Source organism: Austrofundulus limnaeus, unplaced genomic scaffold, assembly GCF_001266775.1.
Source record: "Austrofundulus limnaeus strain Quisiro unplaced genomic scaffold, Austrofundulus_limnaeus-1.0 Scaffold204, whole genome shotgun sequence".
Taxonomy (NCBI): domain Eukaryota; kingdom Metazoa; phylum Chordata; class Actinopteri; order Cyprinodontiformes; family Rivulidae; genus Austrofundulus; species Austrofundulus limnaeus.
Window position 1 is genome coordinate 723,776 of NW_013952606.1, and position 12,020 is coordinate 735,795.

A 12,020-nucleotide genomic window follows, 5' to 3' on the forward strand; every position below is an offset into this window, starting at 1 on the left:
AGCGCTGACGCTATATGTATTAGCTCAGCGCTAGTGCGACAAACAAGCTAAACTGTTGTCCTCCATCCATATTTTCAGTTCCAGGCTGAGTCATTTTTGTGTTCCCCTCTCTGTCAACGCTCTCTGGTTTCATTTAAAAGAGTCGATCATCAGATATTGTCCAAGATTAAGGGTGGATATAGCTCGCTCACACTGAGGACCTATCGACTTCATCACTTACCCAGAATGCTTTGTGTGGAAATAAAATGACTCCGTCCGTGTAATATATTTTAAAAATTTAGTTAAGAAATTATAAACACTAAACAGCCTACAGTACAGTATTTTTAGTCTTTAACAGTTAAAATAAATGCTTAAAGTCTAATGTTACAACTAATCGTGGATCCCTTTATTTTCAGGTTTTAACGACAGGAACCCAAAATCTAAAATCTATCTGTCAGATGAGGCGTCTGTGAGATATTCAGCACCACGGTGAGAGTTTTTTTATTTCAGTTTTAATATGTAAAACGCTCTGAGTTTATAATAATTGTTTTCTTTTTGTTTCCCTGACAGAACTGTTCCCACAGCTCAGAACTCAGGAGCAGAGGTGAGCTCGTCTTCAGTTTCAGTCTTTTGTCTCCACCAAGTGTTGGACTTTAAAACTGCAGCTGGAACAATTCCTCCAGCGTCTCCAGGATTTATGAGCCGTTGTGCAGAACATTTATTAGTTTTCTGAGTTTGCACAGATTTAAAGATGCGTTTCTGTTTCTGTTTCAGCTCTCCGACATGAACTCCTGTAAGTGTCCGAAGCGAACGCTGCAGTTTTATCGCTCCGCGGGTCGAGGAACCGAACCAAACTGACGTCTTTTTTTTTTCTTTAAAACTCACAGCATGTCCCGACCAGAACACTGGGCTTTTGAAAGGCGGTGAATATTTGCCAAGTTGCTCTTGCAGTGCGAGTTACCTCAGTTCAGACTCCAGTGATGTAAGTTCATTTACATTTGAAAGCTTTGGTCAGTTTCCTGAAGTGGCAGCAGGATGTTCACACGTCGAAGAAACTGCTGATTCAACTCAAAGTGAAACTAAAATTCAACTTTTAGATGAAAAATCTTAATATCTTTTTCACTAGAAGGTAAAATTTTCCCCTAGTCTTGGAAAAGTCGTACTTTGAAAGTAAATTAGCATGTTTTGGCCAAATTTAGTTGCAGGATTTATTCATTTAATTTATATTTAACTTGTGGATAACGCCTAAACTTCACAACTTTTATTTTTTAGAAAACATTTACAGAACAAGGTTATTATAGTTTTGGATTTTTCATTATAGTTTTAGTTTTATTTCGTTGTGACTTTTTTTCTTTCAATTTAGTTAGTTTTAATTAGTCTTTACAGTGAATTTGCTGGTTTTCATTAGTTATTATTGGATTTTTAATGCTGAGTTTTAGTTTAGTTTTCAGTATTTCTAATATTAGCTTTTTTAATAGTTTGAATAAACATATTTGCCAGTGTACCCTCCTGCTCGTAGTTTTCCTGTGAGTCAACTAACTATTTGGTTGCTGTTGAAAGCGGTCCATTATGGTGACACTTTCCTAAAATGGTCACGTAACTCAATTAGGAAAGTGAAGATAGTTGTCTCCATCGTGGTGCTGCCTGGCCAGTTGCTTGTTTTTCTGAGAAGCTAGCTTGTTAAGATACTCACAAGTTCAAGCTTGATTCGTGTTTTTTCCGCTTGAGAAGTATTCCACCTGTTTTATCACCTGTTTCCACTACAAGACACTTGCTATTATTTTTCTCGCAGTCATAATCAAAGAAATCCTGAATCGGACTTTGCTGCTTTCTTTCTTTTGTTGATATTTAGCAGACGAGTGCCGAGCAGCAGATGACGTCATGGACCACGAGTTGCCCACAGCTAATGTGAAAACTGCTTGATTTGAAGAAGAAAAAATAAAAGATTTGATAAATCAGCCCACACGGCTTAAATGACACTGACAAACACTAAATCGAAGGATATTCTATCTATAATTTCAGTTAGTTTTGTAAAAAGGTTATACAGTTTTACAGTTACGTTTCATTACAGTTATTTATTTTAGTTAGCTAAATTGTTTTCCCAATTTCACTTTTCATTATTACATTAGTTTTTGTTAACTAACCCTGTTACTGAGGTGATGATGCTTCTTTAATTTTGTACAAAATTCTTGAAACCACAACTAAATTAGAGTGAGACCGTTTGTAAGAGTTGGACCCGGGAATGCAGACGAAACACAAAGATTTTAACAGTAAATTGATGATTAAATTAACGTTCTGCAACTTTCAGTGTTGATTCAACAGAATACCATTAAACCGATTCAAAACTTTAGTGCTTTATTGACACTTCAGGACTGAACAGCGTCACTTCTTTTGTCTCCGCTCTGGTTTTTATCAGGATGAGTCGTGCTGTGAACTGTGCCTCCCGGCTTCTGCTTTGTACACGACTGAAGAGAGGAGCGAGGACAACACAAAAACCACACAGAAGAGTGCAAAACTCTCCGACACCCCGCCATTAGGATCCAGAATAAACCCGGGAGATGAGCAAATCATCGTGGACCAAACCTCAGCTCTGTCTTCATCTCCTTGGGGTCGAACTCTGTGCAAATGCGAGAAAACTCTGGCTGAAACCCGAGAGGTGGGAACCCAAACGACGCCCAGCTGCACACCGGAGACGTGCGACGCTTCCACTCAGTGCGCCGCCGCCGCCGGGCCAGGACAGCATCCAGCATCTGAGACCGAACCAGAACCACGAACCTCAACAAGGGAAGAAAAATGGTCCCTCTGGAACCCGCTACAAGATGCTTTCAGCCCAAGAGGTACAGAAATAAACAGATTTCACACAAAATTCAGCTTCTTTGGCAAAAACTCGTGTTTCTCACAGGCAAAGCCGAGGGCAGCTCTCGGATCAAACCAGCGTCGGACGCAGGAAGAGAGGAGGTCAGAGGTCGCCCGCTCTCTGAGGAGGCCGAGTCGCTTCAGGAAGTAGCCGACATTTTGCTCCTGCTGAAGCAGAAGAAGGAGAAGGTAGACAGACAAACYTACAGGAAGTGAATCACATTTATTCAGCCGGACGAAGCAAACAAAAATCTTAAAGCGTCATTCAGATTAACTTTATTTTTTTCCTCCATATACATCAGATTTCTTGAATATATTCATCTTTATATAATATAAACTCTAGCAAAACATTTACAGCTTGAACAGTAATTAAATATACATTTTGTTTTTTTAATTCCTTGTAAACTTAAGAAACATGTAACTGGTTCACATAGAACAAAAAACAACAATTTCACCAAAAGTACACGTTACACACCCTCTGGAGTAGAAGGCTAAACATCACAGTACCCGTGTCAGAGGTACACATTAAATATTTGGTCGACACAATCTGTGTCCGGAACGTGTTTCTGTGAATCAACAGAAAGAAATTAATTTTCATGACTTTCTGTCCAAAGAAAGTTAAAGTTCGTCTGTCAGCTGTTTTTCCACTGGGACGTGACACATCTGCTCGTAATTTAAAATATTTACAACCCCACTTTTCAAAAGAAGTTAAATATGAACAAAATGCAGTGATTTGCAAATCTCATAAACCCATATTTTATTCACCACGAAACACAGAAAACAATAAAAAAGTTGTTTTTGTTTAAATAAGCTAATTTTAAATTTTATGCCATCAAAATGTAAAAAAAAAAAGTTGGTCCAGGGGCAAAAAAAAAGCTGTAAAAGTAAATGGTTTGAATAAAAAACAGTCCAACACAGTTCTGAAGCTTGCCTCTCTGATGGTATAGGGGTGCATTAATGCCTCTTGGCAGCTTATACATCAGGAAATGGTCTATTAATGCAGAAAACTACCCACAGATTTACTTTTTACGATGATACGTTGTGAATAAAATGTAGTTTTATGAGATTTGAGAAACTTCTTCTGAACAGGTGTTAGGTCCATAAAATCATTTATACTCTTGTTCAGTGCATGTTACTCATTTACTGTTGAACATGAAGGATTTTGTTGGTGGTGGACTGATTTTAAAAGTATTTATAGCAGCTGAGCTCCGTGGATACGATCCGCGGATTCCGTCAAAGTTTTGACACRTTCTTTGAGGATTAAAAGAATGTTAAAGTGGCTACAGGTGAGTGAGTTTCTGTTTGACTCCTGGTCTTAGAGTCCTGCAAGCCTCCGAAAGACAAAAGTTTGCTTTGAAAAATGTCCTGCAAGATATTTTTTAATCTGGCCTCGTGGAYGTTGTGAACTTTCCACAAGAGGGTGCTATATTCCTACAGTTTACATATTTTTAAAATATCCAGTTGAAACATGGCTCTTTATTCTTTTACACCAACATCCACAGGCATGCAGGTGTCACCTATAAAATACCAAAACATCCTCTCAATACTCGATATTACGCCACTGAATCAGGACGTGCCCTGACATTTTCTCTTATTTGAACATTTTATTTGAAAAAAGGACAATTCTTCCCACTGACTTGCAGCATTTTCACATTTTTTGCTACACAAAAACCTCCATACTGAGCTGTAACCACTCATTTTTTATATATATATATATTTTTACAAAACAACATTACAGAAAACCGTGCAACTTTTGACACAAGAATGTTTTTTAAATCATAATTTGGACATAAGGCTGTGGCGGAAGACAAATCTAAACAATATGCACGTAAAATAAAAACTCCATCATGCAGGGAATGTGACTGAGGCACCTTCACATTAAACAGGCACTAATATAATGTTAAATTTTAATACAACAATCAGAGAATTAAAGCTTCACTGGTTTTATCTGAACAGATTTGTAATCTTTTGATGATACATGTAGCAGGTGTCCAGAATGATGCCGGTTACAGCATCGGTGCATTTGTGGTGTTGACTTTTTTTTTTTGGTGTGAATTTCAGTATTCTGCTAAAAACATAAAACAAAAACCAAAAGRTGTTTTATGCAACAGAAAGAAAAATTAAAAACTAAAACAGCAATGCCTTGAATAAGTGTTTATACGCCTTGAATTTTTTTTTCACTTTTCCAGGTTAAAACCACAAACGTCATCATTTTACCAAGCTACTAATTTAGAAGCGGAAGTAAAAATAGTAAAGTTTTCAAAATATTTTACAAAAAATGTAAAAATTGTGGCGTATATTTGTATTTAGCTCCTTTATACCTCCAACTAAAATCTAAAATCCAGCCCAACAATCAGATGTGTGCGTAGTTTAATCTTGGTATGAACATAGCAGTAAGCCTTTGAGGTTTATCCAACATTACTGATCAAACAGCATCATGTAGACCAACAAGGAACACACCGCCTAGGTAAAAACAGATAAAACAGAGAAGTTTAAAGCCAATTTATGATGTAAAAAGAACGACCTGTGTTCCATCTATTGGCCCAAAATGGAAAGAGTCTGAAGAGGATGGAGCTAAATAGAGGGCAATAACCTGTTCAATACCAGGGTGAAGGTTCACGTTCCAGCACGGGAACGACCCAAATCGTCCACCTAGAGCTATGATCAAATGGYCTACAACAGTGGTTCCCAACCTTTTTAAGACTTGTGTATCCCCTGAGCTATTTTGTCATATCACTAGTACCCCTCAGTCAAACGTAATGATGATTCTCCAAAACTATAGTGTATAACATCTGATTATTAAATAGAAATTACTTATTTAACCCCATAGAACATTGAATTCTCAGACATTTTATTCTTTTTAGCTCAAATTAAACATAAAGATAAATATGTTGCCTTGAAAGTGAATAAGTAATTAAATAAATAAACCAGGTAATGGCAGGTGCAGAAAACAGCAGCGTCCAAAATACATCAAATACCCCAAGTGAGTAAATGCTGTGAGAACTGCATTTTATACAGGATTACATTTTGTCAATTTCATGATTCCGTTTGCATTTTTCGCACTGCGGAAATCATAGGGCCCTACATATCTCAGTCCTATTTTTATTTATTTTTTTACACACCTGGGAAATGTTTCCACGTACCCACTGTAGTATGCTTGCGAACCCCAAGGGGTACACATACCCCTGGTTGGGAATCGCTGGTCTACAACACTGGTGCCCAATCCTGGTCCTCAAGTGCCACTATCCGGCATGTCTTAGATTTTTCTCTGCTCTGCCAGGCAATTAACAGGCTTCTGCAGAACTCAAAGACCTGCTGAGGAGCAGGGAACCRAATAAAACAACCTCCAAAGACCAGGATTGGGCACCAACAATCTACAACGACTGTTACATAAAATCCCAGTAAATTACTCTGAAGTTTGGGGTCGTAACGTCGAGACTCTGCGAAATTCAAGGGGTATGAATGCTGTTCCAAGGCACATGGTTTCAAACAGAAAACAATAAATAAAAACCAACTGTCTTTTCAGTGCTACTCAAGTGGTTGTGTCAGGCAGCTGTTAGGTGCAACAATAAGTGTGTTTCTGGTGATTGCTTGTCTTTAAAAACGGTCCAGACCAATCACAAACTGAAGACGGTTGCTGTTAATACGGGACTAACATCAGAGTGCTACGCTACAAGCCGAAACAACATTTAACCGAGACGTGTCTCATACTGAAAGGCGTAACGGCACTATAGAGAAACAAGTCACAACAACTGCTGTCAGGTCAGTTTAAGTCACGTGGATGCACAAACCTGGTTCACCCCCTTTCAGAAACTGGGTCCCGACTTGGTAAACAGTCTCCCTTTTGTCCGTTCACGATCTGTTTGCCGGTAGGGAAACCAGCGGCTCCACAGATCACAAAATGAGACGAACATTACAGACCCGATCACTCTGCGTGTTTCGGTGGTTACAGAGGGTGACGAAACATCCAGAGCGAGGTCGAGGGCGCGCAGGCTAGTCCACGTCCGACGCGTCGTTGTCCGATAAGTGGTAATTGGAACCTTTGACGCGAATGTACTCCACCTGGCGTCCCTCGTCCGAGTCGGATGCGCCGCAGGAGCAAAGCTGGTTTTCGAACAGCGCCTCGATTTCCTCCAGGCGTCGGGACTTGGTTTCCGGCAGGCAGCCGTAAACGAAGATGAAACCCAGCAGGGCCATGCTGGAGTACAGGAAGAAAGCTCCTGAGAAAAGGAACAAAGAAACACAATAAAGACTTGTAAAGATCATTTAGACTCGAGTTGTTTCTTCTAAATTTCTTTGTTCTTGCTCAAAAAAAAAAAAAAAAGAAAGAAGTGGCAGCAGATCCAAGAGGCAGCTGGTGCCGGATGTTATCTGCCCACACACTTATACAGACAGCTAAAAAAATTTTTTATCACGTTGAACAAGTGCTTTCAGGCTGCCGGAGACAATATGATGAAGGGTGCAACATGTTCCCATCAAAAAAAAGTACAGCAGGGTTAATGGGACACAAAGAACCACAGAACACGCATCTAATAATAAGATTTCACTCAGAAAGCCACAACKGTTTAATGAGATTTCCTGCCATCTTCATTTTCCCCCTCGTAGAAACTGAGTGACATTTTTACGTTAAATACCACCTCTTGGACGCAATTATTTTTGTTCATCTTGGGTAACTTTTCATMAGCCGGATGAACTGGTTAATAATGGGTCGAATCAATAATTAACCCTGCTGCTTCTCAGGAACGCCTGCGACCGATTGATTTCCAGCTGCACCAAAGGTCAGTTCCTGTCTGTCTGAGGAGAAACCTGCTGCTGAGCTGAGCTGACAGGAGCTACAGGAAAAAAAACAACACCTGAACGTGTCAGTCAGCTGCTACATCTTTTCTGGTTCGCCTTATATAAGCTCTGCTCGGCGTGTTTTACTGACGTGATCGAGGACTTTCAAACTGACCGTAGTACGTGAGGTACTGAGCCAAGTGGAGGAAGGTGAGCGACACCAGGATGTTGAAGGTCCAGTTGACTCCGGCGGCGCAGGCATTCCCTGTGCTCCTCGCCCACAACGGATAGATCTCTGAGTTAATAGTCCACGGCATCGGACCCATACCTGACAGAAGTAAAAAGAAAGGAGTATGGAGAAAAGCTAGATAAAAACTAAAAATAGAACAGTAGCACAAAAATGATAATYAGTAAAGGACTTGTCAAAATCTAAAAGTAGCTAAACGCTAGTTAAAAACAGCAAAAGGTTAGATAAAGCTAATAGAAAATGGCTGGTTACAAATAACAAAAGGCTAGCTAAAAGCTATATGAGCTGAGGGTTAGCTAAAAGTAGCAAAACACTTGCTAAAACTATCAAATGGCAACCTAGAAGACTGGCTAAAAGCTAAATGTATAAAGAGTAACTAAAAGCATTAAAATGGCTGAAAACAATAAAGACTGKTTAAAAGACTAAAACTAGCAAAAGCATTGTCAAAAGCTAAAAGTTGCAGAATAGTAGCTAAATCATAAAAGTAGCACCAGGCTAGTTTTAAAGCTAAATGTAGCAAAAGGCTGGATTAAAACTAAATTGGTAGCAGATTTAAAAGAGAATTTTTAAAGRAAAGAGACCTTGATGTATTTTTTAAGGGGAAAATATTTGTAAATAGAGGTAAAATGTATTAAAAGTCACAAAATCTAAAAGTCATAGCATCATTTTTCTTATTGAGCTTTGTTGTACGAATGAATGAGATAGCTCAAAGTCTGCAGAAATACKTAAGTTTGGGCGTCTCACCTGGAGCAAAAGCAGCCAGGTAGAGCACCAGACCCAACAGGACCAGCCAAGAGTATGAGGTGGGGCAGTAGTTGTAGGCCCAGTGGGTCTGATCCTTCATCAGGGTGGAGTTGGAGCATCTGAAAGAAGACATGTTTTGTTAATCCCTCTTGAAATTTGGAATGAGTCATCCTGAAAGCTGCAGTACCGGCAGTCAGCGTGTGTCTGGTGACTCACCTGCCCCACGCCGCATGCTCCGTGGAGCCCTTATCGACCGGGACGCAGGAGGCGGCGAGGAGCGCCGAGCCGTTCTCACGGTAGCAGAAACCGCAGCGGGGGTCCAGCATGCACGGCTCGCACATTCTGCACGCCAAACGGCAGACAGAACATACGTTAGCTGTCATGAACAAAGTCAAACATTCTGATTTTCTACCAGCTAATGGGAGGTTTATCTAAATACTTTTTTCCCCTGAAAAATGTTTACTGACTAAAGAAATTATTCTTTAATTTATTTTACAGTTTTATTAGAAGATGACATCTGAGAATGTTTGAAATACTGATGATGCTCTGATAAAAGAGGTAGAACAATAGCTAGAAGCTAAAAGTAGCAGAATGGTTGCTGAAAGTTAAATGTATCATAAAGTATTTGTAGCGCAATTCACAAATTTCTGGTAAATGTTTTAGTTGTTCAGTCATTGACACAAAGTCCACATTTCTAAATTAGGAAAGCTGATTTAAATGATGAAGCTCCCTCTACTGCGCCTCACAGTTTGATTGCTGTTATTTCAGAACAACCTGCAGTTTTTGGTTATCAATCAGTGAAATAAAAATAAAATCTTGTTTGTGTTGTTTTAGTCAGATTGCGTTATTTAATCTAAAGATGCAACTTTATCAGGAAAACCTTTCACAACAGAGACAATCTGTGACTCCAATACTGCTGTGGTCATTAAATGTGTGTTTGTGAGAACACAAAAACCCATTCCAGTGGTGAAAGCACTCATCTCTTCAAATTACTGCTGCGTGTGTGTGTGTGTTACACGGTGTGTGTGCTGGTGAGGGAGACCATTAGATGTTGTTTGTCGTTACGCAGGAGTTTCGTCTCGTGTTGGTGAGCGTAAAATGGAGCACAGAGACATCTGATCTCTGCCTGCCATCATGTAAACACTCGAGCCAACAGCTTGATTTGAGACGATGAATTGATGTGTTTTTGATGTGAAGGATAAAAGCCACTTGKATCAGATAAAACACAATCTGGGGAGATAAAGCTGTGTCTGTCAGTGCTTTGGATTTATGTTGATTTAAACAAGTTTATAAAGGCATGTTTATACTGGAATCCACCGATCGAGTTATTTCACTTCTGATTTCGAAACAGATATCTGAGGTTTAGTATCAGCCGATACTGATTCTATACAAAATAAAAACAGTGCTGTGGACTGTCTTATGGATAGATTGTTAAAACAACTTCCTGTAGGCTGTCTTAATGATATACAGTATATTGAAGATAAAGACATGTTATTTGCGTGTTTACTCACTGGTACTTGGAGCAGGTGGAGTTGTTGATGTCAGGGTCTAACGGGTGGAACGTTACAGGAGGGCTGTGCTGTGCAGACGTGAGAAAACCGATGGCCAAAAGACTCAAACTCAAACACGTACCTGTTAGATGGGGGGAAAAAAACATGCAGAAATAAACGTTAGTGTTTCCTTTAACATAGAATCTTTGAGCCAGAATGCCCTTACCTAGAATACTGCCCAAAGTGAGCTTCCTGCGTCCCACCCGCTCAACAAGCCACACCCCTAGGAGGGTAAACAGGAAGTTGGTAAGGGTGGTGAGTCCCGCCAGCCAGATTGCCAACCTGTCGTCTCGCACCCCCGACATCTGCAGGATGGTGGCGCTGTAGTACCTGCGGCAACAAGTTAAAAATGTATCATTCCTTGACTTCATGGAACGGGAGGAGCTTGTAGGCCAGATTTAGGCCCAGGGACCACCACTGCCTTAAACCACGTGGACCCTTCTGTCAACGGTCTGTCGATACCAGAACTGGAACAGAAAATTGTCTCTTCTGCAGCTGTCTGTTGTCGGCTGAGAGCCTGGTTGATGATGATTGGAGGTAATGTGCCGGCACGAAGCAACACGGGGGCTAAAGCTCCAAGTATAATTATTACACGGTACGAGAGAAGAGACGCCGAATCTGACTGGCGGCAGGCTATTTTTAGCTGATTGCTAACTGTCTGTCCATGAGTGGATGACACTCAGGTTCAGAGGATATGAYTGCTGGATGAGTGTTTCACTCTTTTAGAAGAGCGGTTGAACTTGGCTTGTTTGCCTGTCAACTCAGTTTTACAGATATTGGGCTAAAATTTGATGTGGTCATAGCTGAAAGTCAACCCATACAAGATCTTTGTTTAAAACTTCGGTAGCGATTGATGTAACGGAATTTAAATACCTACTTTCACTCAATAAAAGCAGGTGAGGGTGTAATAGATGGAAGAGAGGGTACAAAAACCAGAAGGAAATGTACTTCTTGTACTTTTCCATGTCTCGACCAGAAACATCTCCTCATACACATCCTCATCGCTCCCGCTCCTAAAACACGACATTCAGATGAGGGGTTTGTGTGATCTCTTCTCCCCCTCCAGCCAGACAAAACAAAAACAAAATTCAGATGCTCAGAAACTCTGATTTACCTACAGCTGTGTTGCAGCGTACAAACAGAGAGGGTTATAAATGGCTTTGTTAGTCTTCCAGAAACTAAGCTCTACCTGCTGAGCTCAGACACAGACAAACACGAGGATCCTGTAGGCTTCTGGAGCAGCAGCGGGAGTAAAAGCTCATTTCTTTTCACTGCCGTGCTTCATCCCTACCCTCTGCATTTTACTGATTACAGCACACACACACGATGACAAGAACAGGACGGGTTTAGATGTTCTCAGTTCAGGACTTTATACGGTGGCACAATTATCTTTGAAACGTGTCTTAGAATTGTTTTGTATTGGGGAAATGGATGAATCTGCATAAAGCTTTTAAGATAAAAGAAAAGCACTGGTGGATGAACTGAAACATGGGGATTTACAAAATGAAAAGTCAGGAAAACAAAAATAAAGAAAGAAAAACTAAAGAACTAGATGAAAAAGAATAAATGGTTAAAATAAACTGAACCAAGAAAATCATGAATACATCACTGTTAGTTGTGTTTTACTGTCTTTCAGGATTTTCAGGTTATCCATCCATCCTTTCAACCATCCATTTATCATCCATCTTTTCAACCATCCATCCATCCATTCTTTCAACCATCCATCCTTTCAACCATCCATTTATCATCCACCTTTTCAACCATCCATCCATCCATTCTTTCAACCATCCATCCATCAATCCATCCATCCATCCATCCTTTCAACCATCCATTTATCATCTTTTCATCCATCCATCCATCCATCCATC

General features: G+C 40.1%; 2 protein-coding genes across 2 annotated transcripts in view; one reads left to right on the plus strand and one right to left on the minus strand.

Annotated features, from left to right (window-relative positions):
• redic1 (regulator of DNA class I crossover intermediates 1) overlaps nucleotides 1–3,620 on the plus strand; it is a 5,857-nt gene extending 2,237 nt beyond the window's left edge. Inside the window, exons 9-14 of the mRNA XM_014018866.1 lie at nucleotides 396–468; nucleotides 550–583; nucleotides 754–772; nucleotides 867–961; nucleotides 2,396–2,816; nucleotides 2,882–3,620. Coding sequence (XP_013874320.1) covers nucleotides 396–468; nucleotides 550–583; nucleotides 754–772; nucleotides 867–961; nucleotides 2,396–2,816; nucleotides 2,882–3,051 — 812 coding nt within the window. The 3' untranslated portion in view covers nucleotides 3,052–3,620. The remainder of the gene's footprint in view (nucleotides 1–395; nucleotides 469–549; nucleotides 584–753; nucleotides 773–866; nucleotides 962–2,395; nucleotides 2,817–2,881) is intronic.
• Nucleotides 3,621–4,424: 804 nt separating this feature from the next.
• Nucleotides 4,425–12,020, minus strand: part of slc2a13a (solute carrier family 2 member 13a) — a 44,355-nt gene continuing 36,759 nt past the window's right edge. Inside the window, exons 5-10 of the mRNA XM_014018865.1 lie at nucleotides 10,319–10,482; nucleotides 10,114–10,234; nucleotides 8,819–8,944; nucleotides 8,603–8,721; nucleotides 7,787–7,939; nucleotides 4,425–7,055 (exon numbers count right to left, since the gene is read on the minus strand). Of these exons, the coding sequence (XP_013874319.1) occupies nucleotides 6,829–7,055; nucleotides 7,787–7,939; nucleotides 8,603–8,721; nucleotides 8,819–8,944; nucleotides 10,114–10,234; nucleotides 10,319–10,482 (910 nt within the window). The 3' untranslated portion in view covers nucleotides 4,425–6,828. The remainder of the gene's footprint in view (nucleotides 7,056–7,786; nucleotides 7,940–8,602; nucleotides 8,722–8,818; nucleotides 8,945–10,113; nucleotides 10,235–10,318; nucleotides 10,483–12,020) is intronic.